This window comes from Euleptes europaea, chromosome 21 (assembly GCF_029931775.1).
Source record: "Euleptes europaea isolate rEulEur1 chromosome 21, rEulEur1.hap1, whole genome shotgun sequence".
NCBI lineage: Eukaryota > Metazoa > Chordata > Lepidosauria > Squamata > Sphaerodactylidae > Euleptes > Euleptes europaea.
In genome coordinates, this window is record NC_079332.1 from 16,115,847 (window position 1) to 16,139,301 (window position 23,455).

At 49.2% G+C, this 23,455-nt stretch overlaps 1 protein-coding gene across 1 annotated transcript in view; it reads right to left on the bottom strand.

The window, feature by feature from the left end:
• Window positions 1-23,455, bottom strand: part of CACNA1H (calcium voltage-gated channel subunit alpha1 H) — a 343,498-nt gene that overhangs the window by 27,281 nt on the left and 292,762 nt on the right. Inside the window, exons 20-25 of the mRNA XM_056866218.1 lie at window positions 21,711-21,779; window positions 19,670-19,854; window positions 15,920-16,046; window positions 14,603-14,728; window positions 11,506-11,595; window positions 9,207-9,420 (exon numbers count right to left, since the gene is read on the bottom strand). Coding sequence (XP_056722196.1) covers window positions 9,207-9,420; window positions 11,506-11,595; window positions 14,603-14,728; window positions 15,920-16,046; window positions 19,670-19,854; window positions 21,711-21,779 — 811 coding nt within the window. The remainder of the gene's footprint in view (window positions 1-9,206; window positions 9,421-11,505; window positions 11,596-14,602; window positions 14,729-15,919; window positions 16,047-19,669; window positions 19,855-21,710; window positions 21,780-23,455) is intronic.

A 23,455-nucleotide genomic window follows, 5' to 3' on the forward strand; every position in this document is an offset into this window, starting at 1 on the left:
AATGCCAGTTGGCCAGGAGCATGAAGCAGGCCTGCTAGAACCTGCTGCTGAAAGTGAAATCAGGCTCCAAACGGACAAGAAGCAGTGAGAGCTGTGTTCAGATCTTCCCAACGTCATTCAAAATGCAACAACCACCACATAGAGGCCCCCAGACTCGAATCCAGGAGATGCGAGGGAGAGGAAGAGGGAGAGGAACGCTTTCACCTCCTCCTGGGTGACTTCACAAACCAAAATGCACAAAAAAAACCAAAAGACAGTTAAAACAGACAAGGGTGCTGGCGTGAGGCCCTGCATGGCAGTGTGTGGCGATTGCGGAGAGCCAAATAGTGAGGGGGGCCCTGGAAAGCAAGAGGGGTGTCTCAGGTGGGTCCTGAAGACAGAAGTATGACGATAGCTCTGGAAACGTCTTTGGCGTGGCCGCAAAAGGATGGAGGAAGGGGGTTCCCGGAATTTGGAGACAACGTACACAGGAGCGACCGGATGGCGTCCGAAGACACATGCAAAACACACGAGTCATGCGTCGTTCCATAAACCCATGCAATGTCTGTTAGAAGAGATGCTACTCATGCACCGGGATGCACTTGGAAAAGGGTGCAGGTGATCGGGGAATGGCGGACTTGGCTCCGCGCTCTGCTACAGCGAGGCGGAATCAAGGTGTTAACCCCGTGGAAGCTGAGACACAAACGCAGATGAGACACGTTGGACCTGCACATGTTCCTTGGTCGCACTTCCTCTCACGCAAAGCTTAAGTCGGGGCCCCGCAAGTCTTAGCTAGTCGTCCCTTCAGAATTTCATCCACAACCCCACCAGATTTTTCCTATGTTCTCTGGTAACCCTCTGAACTTCACAGTATGCTTTCCTAGTTTCTACATCTAATTCTTCAAACTTTGCTCCCAGTTTACTTACGATTCCTCCCTGCTCTTCTCTCTCTTTGGTTGTAGTTTTGCAATTTGGATCTGCCTTGGATAAATTATCTCCCAAGTTTGTAATTTCCAAGTCTAGATCTCCCACCCTTCGCTCTAATCCTCTTAATAATCCTCTAATCAAACATCTAAAGCTTCTATTCAACCTCCCTTCTTTTTTATTATACTTTTCTAGTTTATTTTTCCAGTCTCCCCACCCTTGAGTTCTGTAAGCTAGCGGCGCTTGGCTTGTCACTGCTCCCTCATGCCTTGAGACTAGACACTAAACATGTGAATTGTGCCCCACACATATGCTTTGCCATGCATAATGTGTCTACCACCTTTTTATGGTGGATGGGCCACGACCCTCACATATGTGGCATCTGCTTTATTCATCTTGATTCATCTACCCCCTTTTTTGTGACACTCACAGGACGCATATGCACCTAATGGCACAGCACATTATTCATGCTGCAATGGATGCTTTGGAACCAGGTGTTTATCTAACGCTTAATGCTCTACCATTGGGTGAAGCAGTCCGCGGGCACCATTTTGACCATGGTTGAAGAGTTGTTATCGGTGCTTGGTGATAAGGGTGATCCCTTAACTTTCACTGCCCTCTATGACACTGCCACAAACAGATGAGCCACAAACACAAAGGACCCCTGCTCTCCATATCCCACAGCGCAGTTTATCCCAAGGCCTCTAAGACAGTGGTGTCAAACATAAGGTCCGAGGGCCGGATCTGGCCCCTTGAGAGCTCTTCTCTGGCCCATGAGCCAGCCGCCCACCCCACTGTCAACCTGGGCTAGTGAGGCATGGCCCGGCCCGACCAAGTGACATTTATGTCGTATCTGGCCCTCGTAACAATTGAGTTTGACACCCCTGCTTTAAGATGCCCTATAACTCGCAGTGTGGCCACCTCCTTCCATCTTTGTTTAAAGCTGCCCCACCCAGCATGTGCATAGATGCATGCAGGTGCATAGACGGACACGGTGGTGCCCTAAAACACATTTTTGTGTTTTGTCCAAGATAACAGCAGCTCGTTCTTACGTATGTGCATCTAGAACTGTTAGCTAGCAGCTCAATTCGAGTCCAGTAACACCTTAGAGACAAATAAGGTTTTCGGGGTATGAGCTTTTGCGACGCAAAGAGAGCCAGCATGGGATAGTGGTTAGGAGTGGCAGACTCTAATCTGGAGAACTGGTTTGATTCCCCAGTCCTAATCTGGTGAACCGGGTTGGTTTCCCCAGTCCTATGCACGAGACCAGCTGGGTGACCTTGGGCTAGTCACAGTTCTCTTCGAGCTCTCTCAGCCAAACCTACCTCACAAGGTGTCTGTTGTGGGGAGAGGAAGGGAAGGCGAGTGTAAGCCGGTTTGATTCTCCTTAAAAGGTAGCGAAAATTGGCACATAAAAATCAACTCTTCTTCTTTGTCTCGAAAGTTCATACCCCAAAAATCTTAGGTGCTACTGGACTTGAATCGAGCTGTTCTCCTGCAGACCAACATGGATAGCCTCTGTTAGCTAACGCTTGATAAAAAAGACTGTTGCTATTTCCAAAAGGGCAAATTTCCAAATTTCTCCTTCCTTGTGCACCCAAATTTCCAAATTTCTCCTTCCTTGTGCACCCCAGTAAACAATCAAGGGTCACGTGGAGAGCTCGGTGAGGGTTCTCCAGGGTTACACTGGTGTAACCTACTCACCTGCTGCTTGGCTTTCTCAAGATCTTCCGGTGTCGCTGTTGGAGGCCCAAAGGGCCAGGGAACACACAAACGTGACTAGATCACGTCACAAATGGCGGGGAGACAAGGATGAGAGAAACGGAGACAGGGACTGGACGTGTTGCACGTTCTCCAGCGGTGTGGCCACCACGAGCTTTTGGAGTGCAGAACTTCAAAGCATAGCCTGCCTCTATGGCCCCCAAACTCCCCCTCCCATTCAAGCAAGGTAAGAGGATGCTGGAGGAGGAAAAAACACCTAGAGCTGACAGTCTGGCTCGGGTGGGGGGTTCACTAGTCTGTGTAGCCAACCTAAAGGATCCACCTCGACACAGAGTACTCGCAACCCATTTCTGCTCCCTGCAAGGTTAGCTGATCTTCGGCGACTCTTTCAGGGCTTTGTGAATCGGCGATTTAACTCGTCTCTGCTGATGAATTGGTAGCTCAGGTGCTCTGGAGCCCCCGATTTGCCCTTCTCCTCCCATTTGTCCCCTTTCACGGCCTGCTCTTCCCTCTCACGCACACACACCAATGCGCAAGCTCCCTTCCCATTAAATCCCCCTCTCTATGGCTCAGTGTGGCAAGACCCTGTGGCAAAGGGAACTTGGTGATACTCAATTTATTGCTTCAGATAAAGGCAGATAACAGCTCTAGTCTTGCCAATGTGAAATTAAATTTGGGTGCTCCTATCACTCGTGGTGTCGTGGTTAAGAGCGGTGGTTTGGAGCGGTGGACTCTGATCTGGAGAACCGGGTTCGATTCCCCACTCCTCCACATGAACGGCGGAGGCTAATCTGGTGAACTGGATTTGTTTCCCCACTCCTCCACATGAATCCAGCTGGGTGACCTTGGGCTAGCCACAGCTCTCTCAGCCCCACCTACCTCACAGGGTGTCTGCTGCGGGGAGGGGAAGGGAAGGTGATTGTAAGCCGGTTTGATTCTGCCTTAAGTGGTAGAGAAAGTCGGCATATAAAAACCAACTCTTCTTCTTCTCTCCCCCAACACACTCCTGGTGGATAAGAGGATGCAAACTGTGCATGTGTGGGGAAGGTTGAGCAAAAATTCCCCTGGATGTAGTGATCCCCTACCCCCAGATAGATTTTAATGTGAGAATGCATCTGAACCGGGCATCCCAGAAGGTGGAATCCTCTTGTGCCAGACTCTGCCAGAGTTTTCTCCAGAGAAGAAGCCCGTGCAGAGAAGAGTCCATACCAACCTGCCACACCGAGTGCAAAAAACATCTACTGGGGTTAGTGCCATGCGCGCGCCTGGACTATGGAAGGACTTCGTTGGGGGCGACATGTGGGAAGAGGAGGGGGGAAACGTGGTTGGAGAAACAGCCGGTGTCACAGAGACAGAGGGACAGGAAGGATGAGCAGATAGATGAATAGCCAGGAGGCAGCGGATGAGCAATCTTATGGCACTTCCTTGGATCATGTCAACCCACCCCCTTTGTCCACACCTCAACCTTTCTGCCATCTTGACCTCCTTGAAGACCTCCTTTGGAAATTGCTGGCTTCCCCAAAAGGACCACCAGCTGTTTTCCCCTGGAACGACTCCCCAGGATGAAGGAGGCAGGACAACCGCTTCTTTACGGAAATGGTAACAGCTCCCCAGAAGGAAGTGGGAACAGCCAGCCAGCCACCCACTCACCCTGCCAGAAAACCTGCCCAGAAGCGGGAACGGATAGCCGTTTCACCCCCTCAACCAGCTCCTTCAACCTCCTTCCGCTGGTTTCACCCAAAATATCTTTTCCAACAATGCCCCATCCTTTCCCTCTTCCCCCATCCAGGGAAAAATGTGAGACATCAGACAAGGGGCACCCTAGAGCCGAACTCGGCTCTTCCCGTGGCAACTCACAGACGGTGTGCCCCCGTACACACATGCATACCCACAGACCCACCACAAGAAAGCCACAGATCAGCCACGTTTCATATCTTTCTGAGTCTGCCTTTTTAAAGCTGATTTCTACGAGTACCCAAGAAACCACCAATTTTTTGTGTGTAAAAACCCTTCCTGATGGAGATAATTGGAATAATCCCGCCTCCCAATTATTCAGCTTCATTGTCAGCATGCCATTTGGGTTCTTTGATGTTCCTACTAGGGTAGACCACCCCACACCCCTTCCTTGAATCATACAGTTGGAAGGGACCTCCAGGGTCACCTAGTCCACCCCCCGGCACAATGCAGGAAATTCACAACGACTTCCCCCCCACACCCCCAGTGACCCCTACTCCATGCCCAGAAGATGGCAAAAAACCTCCAGGATTCATGGCCAAACTGGCTTGGAGGAAAATTGCTTCCTGACCCCAAAGTGGCAATCAGTATTACCCTGAGCATGTAAAAACGGGCCACGAGAGCCAAACACTGACACAACCCTTCCTGTCCTCCCTCTCATGCCTAGGTTCACAGAATCAGTACTGCTGACAGGTGGCCATCTAGCCTCTACTTCAAAACCTCCAAAGGAGAGCCCACCACCTCCCGAGGAAGCCCAATCCACTGAGGAATCCCTCTAACTATCAAGAAGTTCTTCTTAACGTTTAGCCAAAAACCCTTTTTATTTAATTTCAACCTGTTGTTTCTGGTCGGACCTTCTGGGGCAACAGTAAACAACTGTTGCCAGTATGGCTAAGATGACTTTCGAGTTAAACTTAAAGTTTAGTGAATTTACAGAGCAATTTGATGACAAGTGGGCGCCATTCTATACTTATATGAATTGCAACTAATTGAATGAAGTACGCTGGCTTAACTTTTTATAATAGGCTATGCTTTATTTTATATGTTTTAACTAACTGTTAAGTAAATTCTGGATTTTCACATAATAGAACATTAATATGGCCCAAGTAGAATAACTGAATGATATTTTGCAATTATTTTTAACGTAGAAAATGTTTTATAATATATCACAAATGACCAATAATTTTTTGTTGTATACAGCTGAGTTTATTTTTTAATGCTGAATTGTTTATATAAATATAACGTCTTACCCCTCCCTTTTTTTTCCTGTACCCTTCCAATTATATAAATAAAAATCTTAAAAAAACAATTAAAAAAAAACAGTAAACAACTGAACTCATCCTTGCAGCTGCCCCGAGACACCAGTCCCCAGGGAGAAAAGACCAAGCCAGTTCTCAAGGATTTTCAAAGGAACTGTTTGCATGGGACTTTGCACCGACTTGAACGCTGTGGGGTAAAGGTCAGCAAAACTGTGACCAGGGAGAAGACATGCGAGCAGGCGAGCCAAGATCCTCGCTCTCAGAAGCTGTGAGAAAAACATTCCCACGGGACTTGAAGAAAACGCACCAAGAGCTCGTCTTTATTGCCCACTTATTTGGTTTTTATACTATCACAGTTGCCTGCTCAGCCCCCAAGAATCCTGGGAACTGAAGTTTGAGGATAGCAAGTCTCTCTGCCTTATCACGGGGGTTCGCTGAAGCGAGGAAACGTTTTAAAGCCAGTTTGAGGGCTACACTGCGCGCGACGCGGAGGATTCGCAATCGAGTCCTCAGTATTCATTGAACATCTGGGGACACGGTGCCCCAGCATCATGCACAATGTGGCTATAAGTCTGCAGCCCAGATACCCCCGAGAATCCATCTGAGAGCCAACGTGGTGTAGTGGTTAAGAGCGGTGGACTCTAATCTGTGAACCGGGTTCGAGTCTTTGCTCCTCCACGGGAAGCCTGCTGGGTGACTTTGGGCTAGTCACAGTTCTCTCTGAACTCTCTCAGCCCCACCTACCTCACAAGGTGTCTGCAGTGGGGAGAGGAAAGGAAGGCGATTGTAAACACTTTGAGACTCCTTAAAGGTAGAGAAAAGTGGGGTATCAAAACCAACTCATTATTATTTTGAACATCTGCTGAATCACATCTGCAAAACCCATCAGCCTCTCAATCAGACCAGGATGTCTGAGTTTCTCTGGTGGTGAAAGTCACCACTGATAGATGGCGACTCTGTAGGGTTTTCAAGGCAAGAGACTTTTGGTGGTGGCTTGCAATGGATTTGCCTGCCTCTGCGTAGCAACCCTGGTATTCCTTGGTGGTCTCCCATCCAAATACTAACCAGGGCCGACCCTGCTTAGTTTCTGAGATCTGATGAGATCGAGCTAGCCTGGTAATTATTAAGGTTGCACAATCCATAAGGCTGTGTGGCTCTCCCCTTCTCCCATCAGATTTTCCCCTTCACGCCCATTTTGGAGAAGCCACAGCAATATGACAGTTTAATCTCAAGATGGCTTTTATGCAGAGGTTATCCCCAGATTACAGTTTGAGAGGCTTGCCAAAAAGCCTGGGGGCAGACAAGGATGTTAAAACAGCCCTGGAGCAAGCTGAACCCAAGGGGTCCCTGATTTTGCTGGCAGCTCATATCTAAACATACCTGGATATCCCTATGAGCTGGGGAGTCTCTCGTTCAAACTTCACGTTGGCCACAGAATTGCCAAGTGGCTTCAGACAGAGGCAGACTGGCCTGTTAATTTACTGGGGAAATTCCTGGTGGGTGGCTGTCCCGGAGGGCTGCTGGAAGCCGAGTGACCCTCTGGGGTCCTGGTAACACCACAGTAGCAACAGACACAGGCTCATCCAGTGGGCGAGCCTAAGCCGGTTACTGTCTTCTCCATAGCTCAGGTCTGAGCTGCCAGCAAAATCAGGGACCCCTTGGGTTCAGCTTGCTCCAGGGCTGTTTTAACATCCTTGTCTGCCCCCGGGCTTTTTGGCAAGCCCCTCAAACTGTAATCTGGGGATAACAATATTGACCTAGTTCCAAGGTTGCTGCAAGAATTCCTTAGGGGTGTGCCCAAATCATGATTTTTCAGTCATGCGCAGCTGGCCAGGTGTGTTTCATGACCAGCTCCGGGCACGCGACACCCCTCTCGTTTTTGTGTCCCCAGTCTTCATCTTAAGCCGCTTTATCAAATGTTCCTCTCATCCCAAATCCCCTCCCTTTTGCCCATTTTTCTTCCTGTGCTGTGTTGAATGTCAGCCTGATGGGCGAAAAGCAGATCTTATCTGAGTTTGCGTTCAGCGCCACTGTTAAAACAGTGATAAATAAAAGAGTTGTCCAAATGGGATTCGGTTTCCACACTCTCAGCTTAAATGATCTCTCAGAGACCGTTTTGCAGCACCCGGGATCTAAAGATTCCCTACGGGGGTGCGCTGAATATGCATCTCTTCTAATGGACTCCTTCCCTAAGGACTCGGATACCCGAAATGGGAGCACCCCACTCCTCCCATGCTGTAGTTTTTTCTCATGCAGCATCTGCGTGTCATGCGGGGGGCCATGCGCCAAGACCCTTAAAAAAAAAAGAAGACTATCGAATCTCTGATTTTAAAAAAAATGTATAATAAAAACCCCATCACCGTACTTTTCAAAATGTTGGCGATGCTTTAAGTCCCAGGGTACAGAACTGCACCACTGGGAATCATCTTCAGACATACGAGAAATAGGGGTCATGTGCCTCTTGTCTGGGTCACCCATCACGGGGCTCCTACTGGGCTCCAAGAGGTGGTATCTTCAACCATCCCTCAAGGAGTCTGCTGGAACTTAACCCGGACAATCACAGTTTTTGTCCTCCGGATCGCGTCCCCTCGATTTATATATAATGCAGGCTGGTTACATCTCCTCTAGTGACTTCCAGTGATGTGTTAATTTGAAACCTTGCTCTTTCTTCTGGCTGGCGGAAGTTCTTCAGGATAGAAAAAGACTTTCCCCAATACCCGCTACCTTTAACAGCTTAAAGGAAAACCCCGGGACTGTGTTCGATGGCCCCAGCACTCGAACCAGGCCCTCATACAGTCAGATCATTCCCAGGGTCTAGTTTTACCGTATTAAAGTCTACATTATTATGTCACCACACAACTGAATCCTACACATTTACCATTTTAATAGCTAGGTTCAAGTCCGGTAACACCGTAGAGACCAACAAGCTTTGACTCTCGAAAGATTATACCCTAAATATCTTTCTGGTCTCTGAGGCTCGAATCTCACTGTCCTGCTGCAGACCGACACAGGCTACGCTCTGAAACCATTTTAATAGCGATGGCTTTTCCAAGCCCCCTTAGCCAAACTACCGTTAAACTGATTTAAAGATTTTCGTGTAGACATGGGGAAGACCCAATGGATCAGTTTGCTCAGCACAGTACCTGTCGGACAGGGTGTCCTACTTTTCACTGAAGTAACCCTGATAGATGTCCATCAAATCTTTCTGCGGGACATCTCCTGATTCCACAGTCTATTTAGGCTGCCATTTCTGTTGCTGAATTTTTTGCATGAAATCGTCGCTTCTCCCAGTCCTTTATCCTACACTGGATGCCCTAGATTTGAAACTCCTTGATATTTGCCCCGAATCCCTTCAGCCAAGTCCACAGTAGGAGCCGGTGGGAGAACCCCCTTGCCTCTGACTCTTAAAGCATCTCCAAAAGATTCAATGAAAAGGAATCTCCTTCCATCCCCTTTTTACAAAACCCAAGCAAACCCAAAAAAAAAAAAAAACCCAAAAAATAGCACAATAATAATCCAAAAGAAATTTCTCGCTTTGGAAGCAGGCAAGGCTCAGAAAGATTGTGAATGGTACCACCGTCTACCGACCAGACATGTATATCTCCTTACTCCTACGCTTTTTCTCCAGCCGCCGCAGGCGCTTCTCCTCCCGCCGGCGGGCCTCCTCGGCCTCCTGGTGCTGCCGGCACTTGTGGAAGTTCTCCACCACCACCCCGACGAACATGTTGAGCACGAAGAAGCTGACGATCAGGAGGAAGGAGATGAAGTACAGCAGCATCCACGGGTTGTGGTTCTGGCTGGGCTGGCGACGGAGGGGGAAGGCGAGCGGGGACACAGGCAGAGAAGAAGAAAGGGGGGATGAATTGGAGAGGGCGCGACGGTGGCTACCAGCAGAGGAGAAATGCACTGGGAGGGGGGATTTGAACCCAGGCCCTGAGAGCTGTCACCGGTGCAAGTGTCGCGGGTCGAAGTATGAGCTCAGAAGGAAACAGGGTAATCTTGAAGTAGGGAGATCTTGAGGTAGGCTCAGGCAGGCAGGTGGGCTGGGAAATAATGCAGGTAATTGGCAAGGCCGCTAAAGAATTGCTGCAGCAACAAGGACCAAATCTGTTGCCCAAGCAGCAACCCAGGTGTGACCTGAAAACCCTTATAAGCCAAACCAGGCAAACGACAGCCAGTCACTACTGACAACTACCAGAGCAGTTTTGCCAGAGGAGGAAGAAGAAGAGTTGGTTTTTATATGCCGGCTTTTTCTACCACTTAAGGAAGAATCAAACCGGCTTACAATCGCCTTCTCTTCCCCTCCCCGCCACAGACACCCTGTGAGGTAGGTGGGGCTGAGGGATCTCGAAGAGAGCTGTGACTAGCCCAAGGGTCATCCAGCTGGCTTCATGAGGAGTGGGGAAACGAATCCAGTTCACCAGATTAGCATCCACCGCTCGTGCGGAGGAGCGGGGAATCGAACCCGGTTCTCCCGAGCAGAGTCCACCGCTCTTGACCACTACTTGAGGGACCTGCTCTCTGCCGCCGCCACCGAGGCCGGACAGAGGACGGTATTGCAGCGAATACCTTAGCAGGGTCACTTGGCAGAAGACCAATTCTTGCAACTGTTCTTCCTGAACGTGGATGAGGCACTCGTTTTCCTTAAGCCCGAACTGCGCCATGGACGATGACGCTCGAGCCCACCCAAATTGCTTATCGGGAGAGAGTCCAGGAGCGAAGGACACTTAAGGTGCAAAAATAGTTTATAAGCGACTGTGTCTTAACATAATCCGCACTAACAATGACACAAATGGACTCAACATACAATGATCCCATATAACAAATATACAATCCATCTCAAGGATGGTGGTAAGCAAGAACAATATCAATTCAGAAGTGCAACGTCTCTCACCGTATGTACATCAATCTTCTGTATAAATCTCATGCAAGTAAGTGAACAGTTGTAATAAATATTAAATGTGCAAGGAGGATTCATTTCATGGAGGATACGGCCGTTTCAAATTTTTGCAATTGAATTCTTCATCAGTCCTTCAAGCATGTTCCTCTTATATTGCACGTCTCTGGTAACCAATTTCAAAGTGCTGCAGGCATATCAGATCCCACGAAGGGTAACATTCACAAATGTAGCCATGTATGCAATGTGAAACCAGTGCCTGCAGCACTTTGAAATCGATTACTAGAGATGCGCAATATAAGAGGAACATGCTTGAAGGACTGATGAAGAATTCAATTGCAAAGAATTTGAAACGGCCGTATCCTCCATGAAGTGAATCCTCCTTGAACATTTAATATTTATCACAACTGTTCACTTAACTTGCATGAGATTTATACAGAAGATTGAGGTACATACAGTGAGAGACATTGCACTTCTGAATTGATATTGTTCTTGCTTACCACCATCCTTGAGATGGATTGTATATTTGTTATATGGGATCATTGTATGTTGAGTCCATTTGTGTCATTGTTAGTGCGTATTATGTTAAGACACAGTCGCTTATAAACTATTTTTGCACCTTAAGTGTCCTTCGCTCCCGTACTGATTTCGTTATCTCCCGATACCAGTACAGTGGTGTCTATTTTCTCCCCCTATCGTGAGAGAGTGACCTGGTTTTGGGCCCTGCCACCAAGCTCTCAAACAACGGGGTCCATGAAATGGCAGCGGCTGAGTGGAACGTTGCCTCTTATGGCCAGGTGTGCACAGAGATGGGGATTTGCACGCGGGGATTTGCACTTCTGAATGAGCCTGTCACAGGTTAACCCCCCTGAGAACTTCCACACCCCTTCAAATACAACTCGTCCCGACGGAGCTGGGCCGTACCGTGTGGATTTGAACGAATCCTTAAGCTTCCCCCCCAAGAAAACCTCCGGGGGCTTTAGCTTGTACCTGCTGGTCAATGCCCACCGCATCCAAGCCGTCGTACATGATGTTCACCCAGCCATCTTTGGAGGACAAGACGAACAAGGACATCAGGGCCTGCAAAAGCAACCCCCCCCCCCGACAATTATCCAGCTAGTATGCACAGAAAAGGGGGAGAATAAACCTACAACCGACATACACAAACCAAAGTGACCTAGCAAAGGTGTGTATATCTATCTATCTATCTATCTATCTATCTATCTATCTATCTATCTATCTATCTATCTATCTATCTATCTATCTATCTATCTATCTATCTATCAACAAATCCACCCTGTTGTTAATGCACACTCTATAACTCAGTGCATTACTACTTGCAGGAGAGGCTATGGGACTCACCCCAGCCTGTAATTGGTGCGTCCTCACTGGCCCCTGTTCTTGGACGGGGTACGCACTCTGCATGTGCTCAGATGGACTCATGGCTTCGTATGTTTGCGGAGTTGGGGGGTTTCCCAGTGCTGTAACTAGGGCCCTGCCTAAAATTAAACCCTGATACTACAAAGAGGGGGAAAAAACCCCTTGTGCCTGCAAATTAATCTTTGTTCTCGTTTTCCACACGGCGGCTAAATCCCGCTTTGCTCTCTTTGCCGTTCCTTTCACCGGCTTTCTCGAAATCAGGTCGTGGCTCCAGCGCCACCCCTTCGATTAGTGCCAAGGTACCAGAGGGGCCCGCTGTTCACCACCCGCTTCCTGCCTCTCTCTGGTCCCAGCTGAGCCACTCGGAAAAGCTGCTCTCTGCTCTCGGCCGCCACTTCCAATTTTCCTGGCCGGCCCCCCGGGCTCCGAGCAGCCGCTCTTCCCTGGCACGCTCACCGATCAGCATGCAAAAGAGGAGCCCCTTTGGGATCAGCGCAGGAGCGGCTGGCAGAAGTCGAGGAACGGAGAGGAAGGGGGAAGGAGAGCTGGAGATGAGATTGGGGACGGGGAAGGAACCGTTGGCGGCAGAGGAGAGTCTGCAGCCTTGGAAGCCCACTTTGATTTGCTCGGCTCAGAGCCGTCCAAAGTGTAACAGAAGGATGAGAATACATGTGTGTGTATATGTGTATATGTCACTGGCCACCAAGATTAAGTTAATTCATGCCATCGTATTCCCTATTACTATGTATGGGTGTGAAAGCTGGACCTTGAAGAAAGCTGATAGGAAGAAAGTAGATTCCTTTGAAATATGGTGTTGGAGAAGAGGGTTACGGATCCCGTGGACTGCCAAAAAAACAAATCAGTGGGTTCTAGATCAAATCAAGCCTTGAAACTAAAATGACTCAACTGAGGCTATTGTACTTTGGTCACATTATGAGAAGACAAGAGTCACTGGAAAAGACAGTCATGCTAGGAACAGTTGAGGGCAGCAGGAAAAGAGGAAGACCCAACAAGAGATGGATGGACTCCATCAAGGAAGCCACGGCCCTCAGTTTGCAGGACCTGAGCAAGGCTGTTAAGGATAGGACATTTTGGAGGACATTGATTCATAGGGTTGCCATGAGTCGGAAGCGACTTGACAGCACTTCACACACACACATATGTGTGTATATGCATATATATATATATATATATATATATATATATGTGTGTGTGTGTGTGTGTGTGTGTGTGTGTGTGTGTGTGTATGTATATATGTATATATGTGTGTATATATATATATATAGTGAGAGAGAGAGAGAGACAGAGAGAGAGAGACACAGATATTTGATATATATATAGATATTTAGCTATATACTTTAACTACTACCAGAGACAATGTCGTTTACATTAATGTTGAGCACAGATACAGAAATTAGACAGTAGGCTTGATAATAAGAAATATTTGGTTTCAATCATAGTATAGATATATTGATGGTCAGGCTCAGTAATGGATGTTAACATTTTAATATAATATCATCTTAGGATGAATAATGCATTGATTCAATGAAAGCTAGAGAATAAATGTTTATATTTTTTGCGTAGTTAAAGATTTAGAAGTTTGCGTAGATTTAAAGATTAGTATCAGTTGATGCAGAATGTATTAGTTCTGCTCGACTGGATATTTGATGAGGATCGTGTTGTAGTTACGGAGGACTGATTTTGTATAAGGAGTGCATGATGTATGTGTGTTCTATGTGTCTTATCAAAATAATAAAAAGTAAAAAAAAAGAGAATGCATTTTGGTGGTGAATGCAGACCTAGGCCATTTACGCACGGCTGTTTCCTCGCAGTCTCCACACCGACTGCTTGGGGACTTTGCTTTGATTATGCTTGCATTTGATTATGCTCTCATTTCCCGACTGTCAGAGGTCGCCTGCTCTCCCCACGCGGTTTGCCTGCGTTTTCTAGATTCGTGTTTAGCCACCATCCGGAAAACATGTGGAAACTGCGCGAGGAGAGCGAAGCGACCTCTGATGGTTGGAAAATGCAAACATTATCAAAGAAAAGCCCTGAAATAGTTGGTGGGGTGACCGCGAGGAAACTGCCATGCCCTAATGTTTTAAATGCCAGATCCATTCTTCACACGGCGCATAGTTAATTTGTGCAACTCCCTGCCCCAGGATGTGGCGATGGCTGCCAACTTGGAAGGCTTTAAGAGGGGAGTGGACATGCTCATGGAGGAGAGGGCTATCTATGGCTACCAGTCAAATGGCTACTAGTCATGATGCATGCCTATTCTCTCCAGGATCAGAAGAGCGTGCCTATTATATTATGTGCTGTCGAACACAGGCGGATAATGCTGCTGCACCCGTCTTGCTTGTGGGCTTCCTAGAGGCACCTGGTTGGCCACTGTGTGAACAGACATAATAAAGGCCCTGCTGGATCAGACCCAGGCCCATCAAGTCCAGCAGTCTGTTCCCACAGTAGCCAACCAGGTGCCTCTAGGAAGCCCACAAGCAAAACGACTGCAGCCTCCTGGTGCTGCCGGCATTGTCCTGCCTGTCTTCCACAGAACCTAACATAATAGGCATGCTCCTCTGATCCTGGAGAGAACGGGTATGCGTCATGACTAGTATCAATTTTTACTAGTAGCCATGGATAGCCCTCTCCTTCCTGAACATGTCCACTCCCCTCTTACTGGCATAACGTCGGTCTTCGTCTTTACCTGCCCCAAATTGTCGAAGTTGTACTTCCGCCTGACCCATTTGTAGTGGGCGTTGGTGCAGTCAGCTTTTGTGGAGACGTTCCGAATGTCGGGCCCTTCGCAGTAGTAGAATTTGCCTTTGAAGAGCTGAAATGAAGAGGGGAGCGAAAGATTAACACCGGGGACAAACAGAACTTCAAATCCTGGAGTTGGAAGGAACCACCAGGGTCATCTAGTCCAATCCCCTGCAAAATGCAGGAAACTCACAACTGCCTCTCCCCTCCACCCCCAGTGACCCCCTACTCCAGGGGTGGGGAACCTTTTCTCCGCCAAGGGCCATTTGGATATTTATAACATCATTTGCGGGCCATACAAAATTATCAACTTAAATATTAGCTGACCAATACGTTTCTCCATGGCCCAGGTGGGAAAGGGTTAACACAGTTTCTTGGGCAATCCTAGCAGCTCCATAGCTAACGACTCTTCTGCAAGGGGAAAAAAAGGTTCCTTTTCTTGGCAAAACAAACTCACATCTGCCTTGAATAGAGGCTATTCCTGTCCGCGGGAGGGGGCAGATCGCCAGTCTTAGATCCTTCTGAGCTAGAGATCTGCCAAGACCCACAAAGGGCCAGACCAAATGATTTCGCGGGCCTTAAACGGCCCCCGGGCCTGACGTTCCCCACCCCTGCCCTACTCCATAGCCAGAAGATGCCCCTCCCCCAAAAAAAACACCCCTTCCCGGATCCCTGGCCCATCTGGCCTGGAGGAAAATTCCTTCCTGACCCCAAAGGTGCGATCTGCATTACCCTGGGCATGCAAGAAAGGGCCACGAGAGCTAAACACTGACGCAACCCTTCCTGCCCTCCTTCTCATGATCTGTCTAAGTTCACAACTTCCGGGTTTTCTTTCCTCACCTTGCTCTAACTCGAGCTGGATGGAATGATGATCAAACCAGATTTGGGAAGGCCACACACTAACTGAAGACACGGAGCTGCCACCCAAAAATGGTATCCCTGTGTCTACTTCTCCCGATTCCTCCTGGGCTTATAATAATGCCTGTTCTGCGAGGAGACTCTTAATTCTGTCCCCAATCCTCACAAACAGCATTGAATAATGTGGGGTGGGAAGAAGCGGAAACAAAACACACATCTCCAGGATATCATGTCATGATGTAAAAGCACTGTGCAGCAAGGAGAAGACGCAAAGATGCCATTTTTGACAGCAGCTCTGCCTCTCAAGGAGCAAGCAAACAAGCGGCCGGACCTCATGGATTTTTGAACCGGGGGTTCCTCTGAAGTCCCCGTGATGCCCAGCGGGCCAGCGAGGGGGCAACGTTACCTGCACTCCCAAAATGCCGAAGATGATGAAAAATGCGCAGCAAATGAGCACGATGTTGCCGATCGGCCGGAGGGAGGATATCAACGTCTCCACCACGAGCTTCAGCCCTGGAGCTCTGCTAATGACTCTGTGGGGGAGGGAATAAAGCCAAATCAGGTTGGGCGACACAGAACATGAAGTGTCTACAGAGGCCCGGATTATCCCACCTGTGGGTGGAACGATAACAGCAATTTACCAGAATATACAGTCCTCGTGACACACTACATTAAAATTGCTTTTTTTTTTAGCAGGTAGGGCGCGTTTCTTCTTTTCCCAGATTGTTCCTGAATTAAATAAAGTCAGGAACGGTTTCCCGAAATGAGAAAGAGGGGGAAAGCCCGCTCAGGGCAAACCCCAAGAACCCCTCAATTGGTTGACCGCTGTGTGAAGGAGAGGGGAAACAAAGCGGTAGACTTTCTCTACCACTTAAGGGAGACTCAAACCGGCTTACAATCACCTTCCTTTCCCCGCCCCACAACAGACACCCTGTGAGGGAGGAGGGGCTGAGAGAGTGTGACTAGCCCAAGGTCACCCAGCTGGCTTCGTGTGGAGGAGAGGGGGAACAAATCGAGTTCACCCGATTGGCCTCCGCCGCTCATGTGGAGGAGTGGGGAATCAAACCTGGTTCTCCAGATGAGAATCCACTGCTCCAAACCACCACTCTTAACCACTACACCACGCTTGCTCTCAGAACTGGCGGGCCACTGTGTGAGAAGAGGATGCTGGACTAGAAGAGGATGCTGTGTGAGAAGAGGATGCCGGACTAGATGGACCACTAGTCTAATCCAGCAGGGATTCTAAGAGGTTCTGAACCCTTTCCAAGCCTCTTGATCTGTACAGTTCATTTCCGCAGAGATTTCACGAGAAATAAAAACAACATTGTTCTGGTCTGGTTGATACCCCGCTGAACAAAACAGATAGCGGAAGCATTGCCTGACTTTTTTAGCAGAGAAACTAAATTGTTCCTCGGTGACACAGAATGGAAAGGGTCTACAAATGCTCGGGAGTTCTCTCGGACGATTTCTTGCCATGGTTCAAAATGCAAATGTGCTCCGGGCCGACCCCTCCTGGGGGAGGGAAACGTGCAGCTTCCGGAACGGCTGCGCCGTTTTGCAAGTCCGCACGCCATTCGGATGACGGGAGCTCGCCCGATACAGCACATTCTGATAAAAGCGTTCTGAGGGCGCAGCATTCATCTCACCCCGTGTCATGGGCCCTGCCTTCGGAGCTGAGGACCCGGAGGACTCTGAAGCTGAAGTGGAGGAACAGGTTGCCTCTGGGCCTTCAGTACCTCCATTGCAGCCAGTAGTACAGGAGCCTGAAACAACTCAGCAGGAACCACAGCTAGGCAGAGAGATGGAACAAAGGCAGACAGAAGCTACTCGTCCCCCAACTCCTGCAGTGGAAGCTGAGAACGGCAGCCCTCCAAGCTCACCTGAACCTGATAGGCATATCAGGACTCGCCAGCGTACAGTTTTGCAGGGTAGGCGAAGGAGTGCTCGCCTGGAAAGCCTAAGCAGACAGAGAACTGGTGCTGAGTCGTTGCAGGATGAAGCCTAGCTTGGAAGTGCACTGACTGATAAAGGCAGTGCAGGCACGCTTTCACTTTGCGGAAGCAACCGTGCAATTTCCCTGCCTTCTTGCTACTGCTATGATTGATCTTTCCGGCCGTTGACTCCTGCCTCTTTTGACGACGCCTCTGAATACTGACCTTGGGAGATAGCAGAATCTTTGTTGCCTGCTCCGAAAGGGGCTAGATACCTCCCGCACGTCTGAGGACTGCGGGCACCGCCCAGCCCTTGGCCTACGCCGGCACACCCCGGGTACCAGGACGATAACATTCCCTGCTGAAAGCACCCTCAACCTTTCTCAAAGCACTGGGAAGGTAATTGCAGGCGAGGGTCTTCCTTTGGCTGGCCGGTCAGGTGAGCCAAGAAATGCCTTTGCAGGATTACAAGCTCCCCTCCCGGGCCCGCAGATACTCCAAATACTTCATATTCCTGCTTCTTCGGTTGAGAAGATAAACAACAGAGCGCTCGATAGTTTCCAGACACCAAAATGAGCTGGCGAGCCTGGGTCAGCCTGGCCGTTACTTCCTCCGACAAAGCCTAACAGCACAGCCGTCACCCTGGAGCATAAACCAACATGTTTGACAAGCGGAGTTCAGCAAACTGCTCTGGAATGGACGGCTGCAAGGCATTGAAGAGGGGGGCTGCCCTTGGAGGCGCTTTGGAAACATCTGTGGGTCCGGAAAGTGCCCCCCCCGAGTTTTGGTATGGTGCCAACCAGAGGGAAAGGACGTCTTCTGAAAAAGCTATTCAAGATGCCAAAGGGGCTGGTTTGAAGCTCTAAAATCCCAAATGACAGGACCAGAGGTCAACCAAAGCACTCACTCAAGACATCATCCCCTAAGGGACAAACTAAGTGCCTTAGAGAACAGCAAGATTTTGGGGGTATAAGCTTTCAAGTGTCAAGGGAACTTTGACTCTCAAAAGCCTATACCCCAATAATCTTTGTTTTGGAATAAATTTTTATTTTTCAAACATTAAACAACGTAAACACCATACAAACACCCTACAACCACAATACAGACTTTTACACACTAATCGTACATCATCTCTCATGTAGCAAATCTTACTCATAAGTGAGCCGTGGCTCACGAAAGCTCATACCCTACCAGAAAATATTTTTGTTAGTCTTTAAGGTGCTACTGGACTCTTGCCCTTTTTGACTTACTCATAATATAACTGTTCTGTTCTACCTTCTATTTTCATCAACATTATATCATACTAAAAACAATAAAAAAGAAATTCGGGGGGAAAGATAGTTAAGTCATCTTCATAACTGATGACATCTTCATAATGGATTTGGCCCTACTTATGGATTTTATTATATGAATTATCCCCTTTGAATAAATTGTTTTTTCCCCTTGCCTTATCCCGAAAATCTTGTTGGTTTCTAAGGGGCTACTGGACTCAAATCTAGCTGTTCTACAGAAGACCAACACGGCTTCCCTCCGAAACTATTATAAAAAGGTTTTTATTCTCCCTAGATTATAATGGTTTATCTGCAATTGGTTCTCTCTCTCCCTCCATTCAGAGGCAGGAAGGTTTAAGAGGGGTTCTCCGAACCTCTTAAACCTTCCTGCCTCTGAATGGATTTGCTTGTTAATGGGTGCTTTTCACGTGATCATTTTAGGTGTGGTTTGCTTACGGCGATTGCTTGAGCGCGTTTCTTGTTCGCCTGCCTCTCGAACCCTCAGTCACGCGGCGGTTTATAAGCGGCCAAAGTAAATCAGTAAATGACAGCCCGTCGTGCCTTCTGACTTTTCCAAAATTGACATGAAACTGAGCTCCGTGTGCGCGGGCCAGATTTGCTCCCGGGAACCCTGCCGGGGGGAGAGGGGGTCTTTCTCCAGAGGACGTTCACCAGCTGATCCCATGACCTTAGGCACTTCATGAGAAGGAGGGCATCTTGGCCATCTTCTGGGCATGGAGGTGTGTGGGGGAGGGAGTTGTGAAATTCCTGCATTGTGCAGGGGGTTGGACTAGATGACCCTGGTGGTCCCTTCCGACTCTATGATTCTATGAAACCTGTTCCCTGCTCCAGCTTGCTTTCCCAACTGACAGGGACCCTAAGTTCGCCCCTTTCCGTGAGCAGGTCAGCAACGGGCCCCGGTCCAGCCCAGTTCTGGCAGGGAACAGCCAATACCTTAAAGGCCTCAAGGTGCGCAGGAGCCTGAGGACGCGAAGGATGCCGAGGATCTTTGCTCCGCCTGCGGACGCCATGGAAACGATTATATCGATGATGGAGACAAAGACCAGGATGCCGTCCAGCACGTTCCAGCTGCTCTGGAGGTAGGTGTGTTTCCCGGAGAAAAAACCCAGAGCGATGACCTAAAGATGGGGAGAGGACGACATTAGAGCCTTTCTCGGTGGTTCTCTGAAGTTAACCAAAAGGCTGGGTGAAATAAAATACCATTAAACAATGAAGTATATTTATTATCATACTGCCCTTGTACAAATCCATGGTGAGACCAAGCTTGAAATACTGGGTACAGTTCTGGTCACCACACCTCAAAAAGGATATTGCAGAGCTTGAGGAGGTGCAGAAAAGAGCAACCCGAAATGATCAGGGGACTAGCGCAACTGCCCCATGAGGAGAGGTTGAAACGCTTAGGGGTGTTTAGCTTGGAAAGAAGGCGGCTAAGGGGAGACGTGACAGAGGTCTAAAAAAATGTGCATGGTATGGAGAGAGTGAACAGGGAGAAGCTTTTCTCAGATCGTGCTGAAGCTGGAGGGTGAGAGATTCAAAACAGATAAAAGTAAGTCTTTCTTCACACTACACATTGTCAAATTGTGGCACTCCCTGCCCCAGGATGTGGTGATGGCTGACAACTTGGAAGGCTTTAAGAGGGGAGTGGAGATGTTCATGGAGGAGAGGGCTATCCATGGCTACTAGTCAAAATGCATTCTAGTCATGATGCATGCCTGTTCTCTCCAGGATCAGAGGAGCATGCCTATTATATTGGGTGCTTTAAAACACAGGCAGGATAAATGCTGCTGCAGTCGTCTTGTTTGTGGGCTTCCTAGAGGCACCTGGTTGGCCACTGTGTGAACAGACTGCTGGACTTGATGGGCCTGGGTCTGATCCGGCAGGGCTTTTCTTATGTTCTTCCTATAAAGCGCTCATGCACATATTAAAAACAAGCCCTTATGGCAGCGATGGCGAACCTTTTAGAGACCGAGTGCCCAAACTGCAACCCAAAACCCACTTATTTATCGCAAAGTGCCAACACGGCAATTTCATCTGAATGTTGAGGTTTCCTCCCAGCTCGGCAAGGGGGGCGGCCGTGGGTAGTCCAGGGAAGGGCTTTGAAGGGCTCCCTTCAAAGCCGGGCTACGGGGAGTCCAGGGAAGGGGGGGGGCTTTGAACGGCTCCGCGCTCCCTTCAAAGCCCCCACCGCCCCCGCGCGTGCCCACAGAGAGGGCTCGACGTGCCGGACTTGGCACGCGTGCCATAGGTTCGCCAACACGGCCTTATGGCAACAAATGCAGGGTTGATTAAACAGGGCACCGACTTACCTCGAAGAGCCCAAGGTTGCTGGGCTGGGCTGTGGCGGGCGCGGGCAAACCTACCCCCCCCACCCCGAGGGCGGGCGGGCGGTGCTGAACATGAGGAGCCCGGGGCAGCCCTGGCAGCCGGACCTGAGGTTTTCACCGGAGGCTCTGAATGACGGGGGCAATTCTCCCTCCTTTTCCCTCTCTTGGCGGTTCCCTTCGGGGGCGGGTGGCAAGCCGGCCAGCCCGCAGAGGCTGCTTAGCGAGGTCTCGGGGGGCAAGCCCGCTAAACACCCCCCACCCCGCTGGTTGGGCTGCGACCGGGGATGTTTTCCCGCCTGGGGGGCAATTTTCCCCACCCTGGGGAAAATGTAGAGGAGACTGGGCTGTTAAAACAGTCCATGAGCAAGCTGAACCGAGCGACCTCTGGAAGGGTCACTCGGCTTGGAGTTATCCAACGGTGACGGGTAGCCGTATATTCATCATGGCTGCTGCTGGACCAGTCCAAACTGAGCATCCCGCTGCCACTGCAAAAGTGCAGAGGTAACTTGGCTTGATCCTGACTGCCAACAGGCACTTAGGACAAAGGGCCGCCAGGAAACCCCCCCAAAAAACATAGGGGACAATCAGCCCCTTCTTCGTCTGATTTGATACGGGGAAGCAGGAGATGGAGGGATGGGGGCCATACTTGCCTTAACCATCATCTCGACCACGAAGATGGCTGTGAAGATGTAGTTGGAGACGCTCAAGAATATCCGCTCCTGCGAGAGAGAAACAGCGAGGGGCTCCCTTGAAACGGGCAAGTGGGGATATGCGAACTGCCCTCTGCGGGTTTGCAAGCCGCTCTCATGCTAGCGGCTGCTCGACGTGAATCCTTGCGTGCACCCACCTGCGATGGGCCGTTGCTGCCTCCTGTTGGTGGTCCATCCCCCCCCATTCGCATCTGCAGTATCAAAACTATTTATACAGGATCGTCTGAAAGAACCCTGCCGAATCTGTTCAGTTTTCCATGGAGTCCAGTGTCCTGTTTCCAGCGGAGGACAGCCAGATGGAAATCCTCCAAGAGGGGCACAGAGGCCCTTTCCCTTGTTGTTGTCCCCACCAGTAGTCACTGGCATTCAGAGGTATTCTGCCGATGGCTATGACTCGTGGGGGCTAACATGGAGTTTCCGTTTAGCCCCCACGAGTAGTAGCCATGAACAGACCTGTCATCCCTGAATTTCCTGACTTCCCTTTTGAAGCTGCCTAAGCTCGTGGAAACGAATTAATCTAACTCTGCAACTTGGAAATGGGAGATCAGGTCTCTTTAAAGCAGTGGTTCCCAACCATTTTTTGACCAGGGGCCACTGGGACTTTTTTGTTCGGTGCAGGGACCCCAAGGCTCAAAATAAAAACTCCGAGGATTTGAAAATAAACTTTAATCCTAACTGTTAGTTAAACATTAAACTTAGAATAATATTTGAATATATATTTTTATAATAGAGAACTTTTAATTGAAAATATTAATTTATTATGGGTTTATAACTTTGTTTCGCGGACCTTAATTTAGTTCTCGTGGACCCCTGGGGGTCCACGGACCCCCGGTTGGGAACCAGTGCTTTAAAGGTAAAGGTAGTCCCCGTGCAAGCACTGAGTCATTCCTGACCCTTTGGGTGACGCCACATCCTAATGTTTACTAAAAAAAGGTAAAGGTCCCCTGTGCAAGCACTGGGTCATTCCTGACCCATGGGGTGACATCTCATCCTGACATTTCCTAGGCAGACTTTGCTTACGGGGTGGTTTGCCAGTGCCTTCCTCAGTCGTCTACACTTTACCCCCAGCAAGCTGGGTCCTCATTTTACTGACTTCGGATGGACAGAAGGCTGAGCCAACCTTCATCTGGCTACCTGAAACCAACTTCCGTCGGGATCGAACTCACATCGTGAGCAGAGCTTTTGACCGCAGTATTGCAGCTTACCCCTCTCTACATTTCTATTAACTGACACTCACCCGATGGGACCAGGGCATTGGGAGAGGCAAGTGAACTCTGTCACAATGCCACCTTGCTAGCTGCACACCAACTCCACTGTCATTTTGTCTCCTGCTTACCTATGCAGGTAACAGCTGGGCCAGGGGTGTGAACCAAAAGGACTGTGGCCCTTTGGCTCTTAGCCGGCGGCTCGCCTCTGGTGCCTTTAAACAGCGCCTGAATCCCAGCCCAGCCCCACACACCCTTTCTTTCTTGGATGGTTTATTTATATTGTATTGATTTTTTTGACTGCCGTGAGCCGCGATGGGTCCCTTTGGGAAGAAAAGCAGGATGCAAATATTTAGTTCAATAAATAAAAATCACCAAGGCCATTTACGCAGGGCTGCTTCCCTCGCAGTCACCCCCCCGCCCACTGTTCCACTGCTTTGTTTCGATTATGCATGCCTTTCCTGAACACCAAAGGTAGCT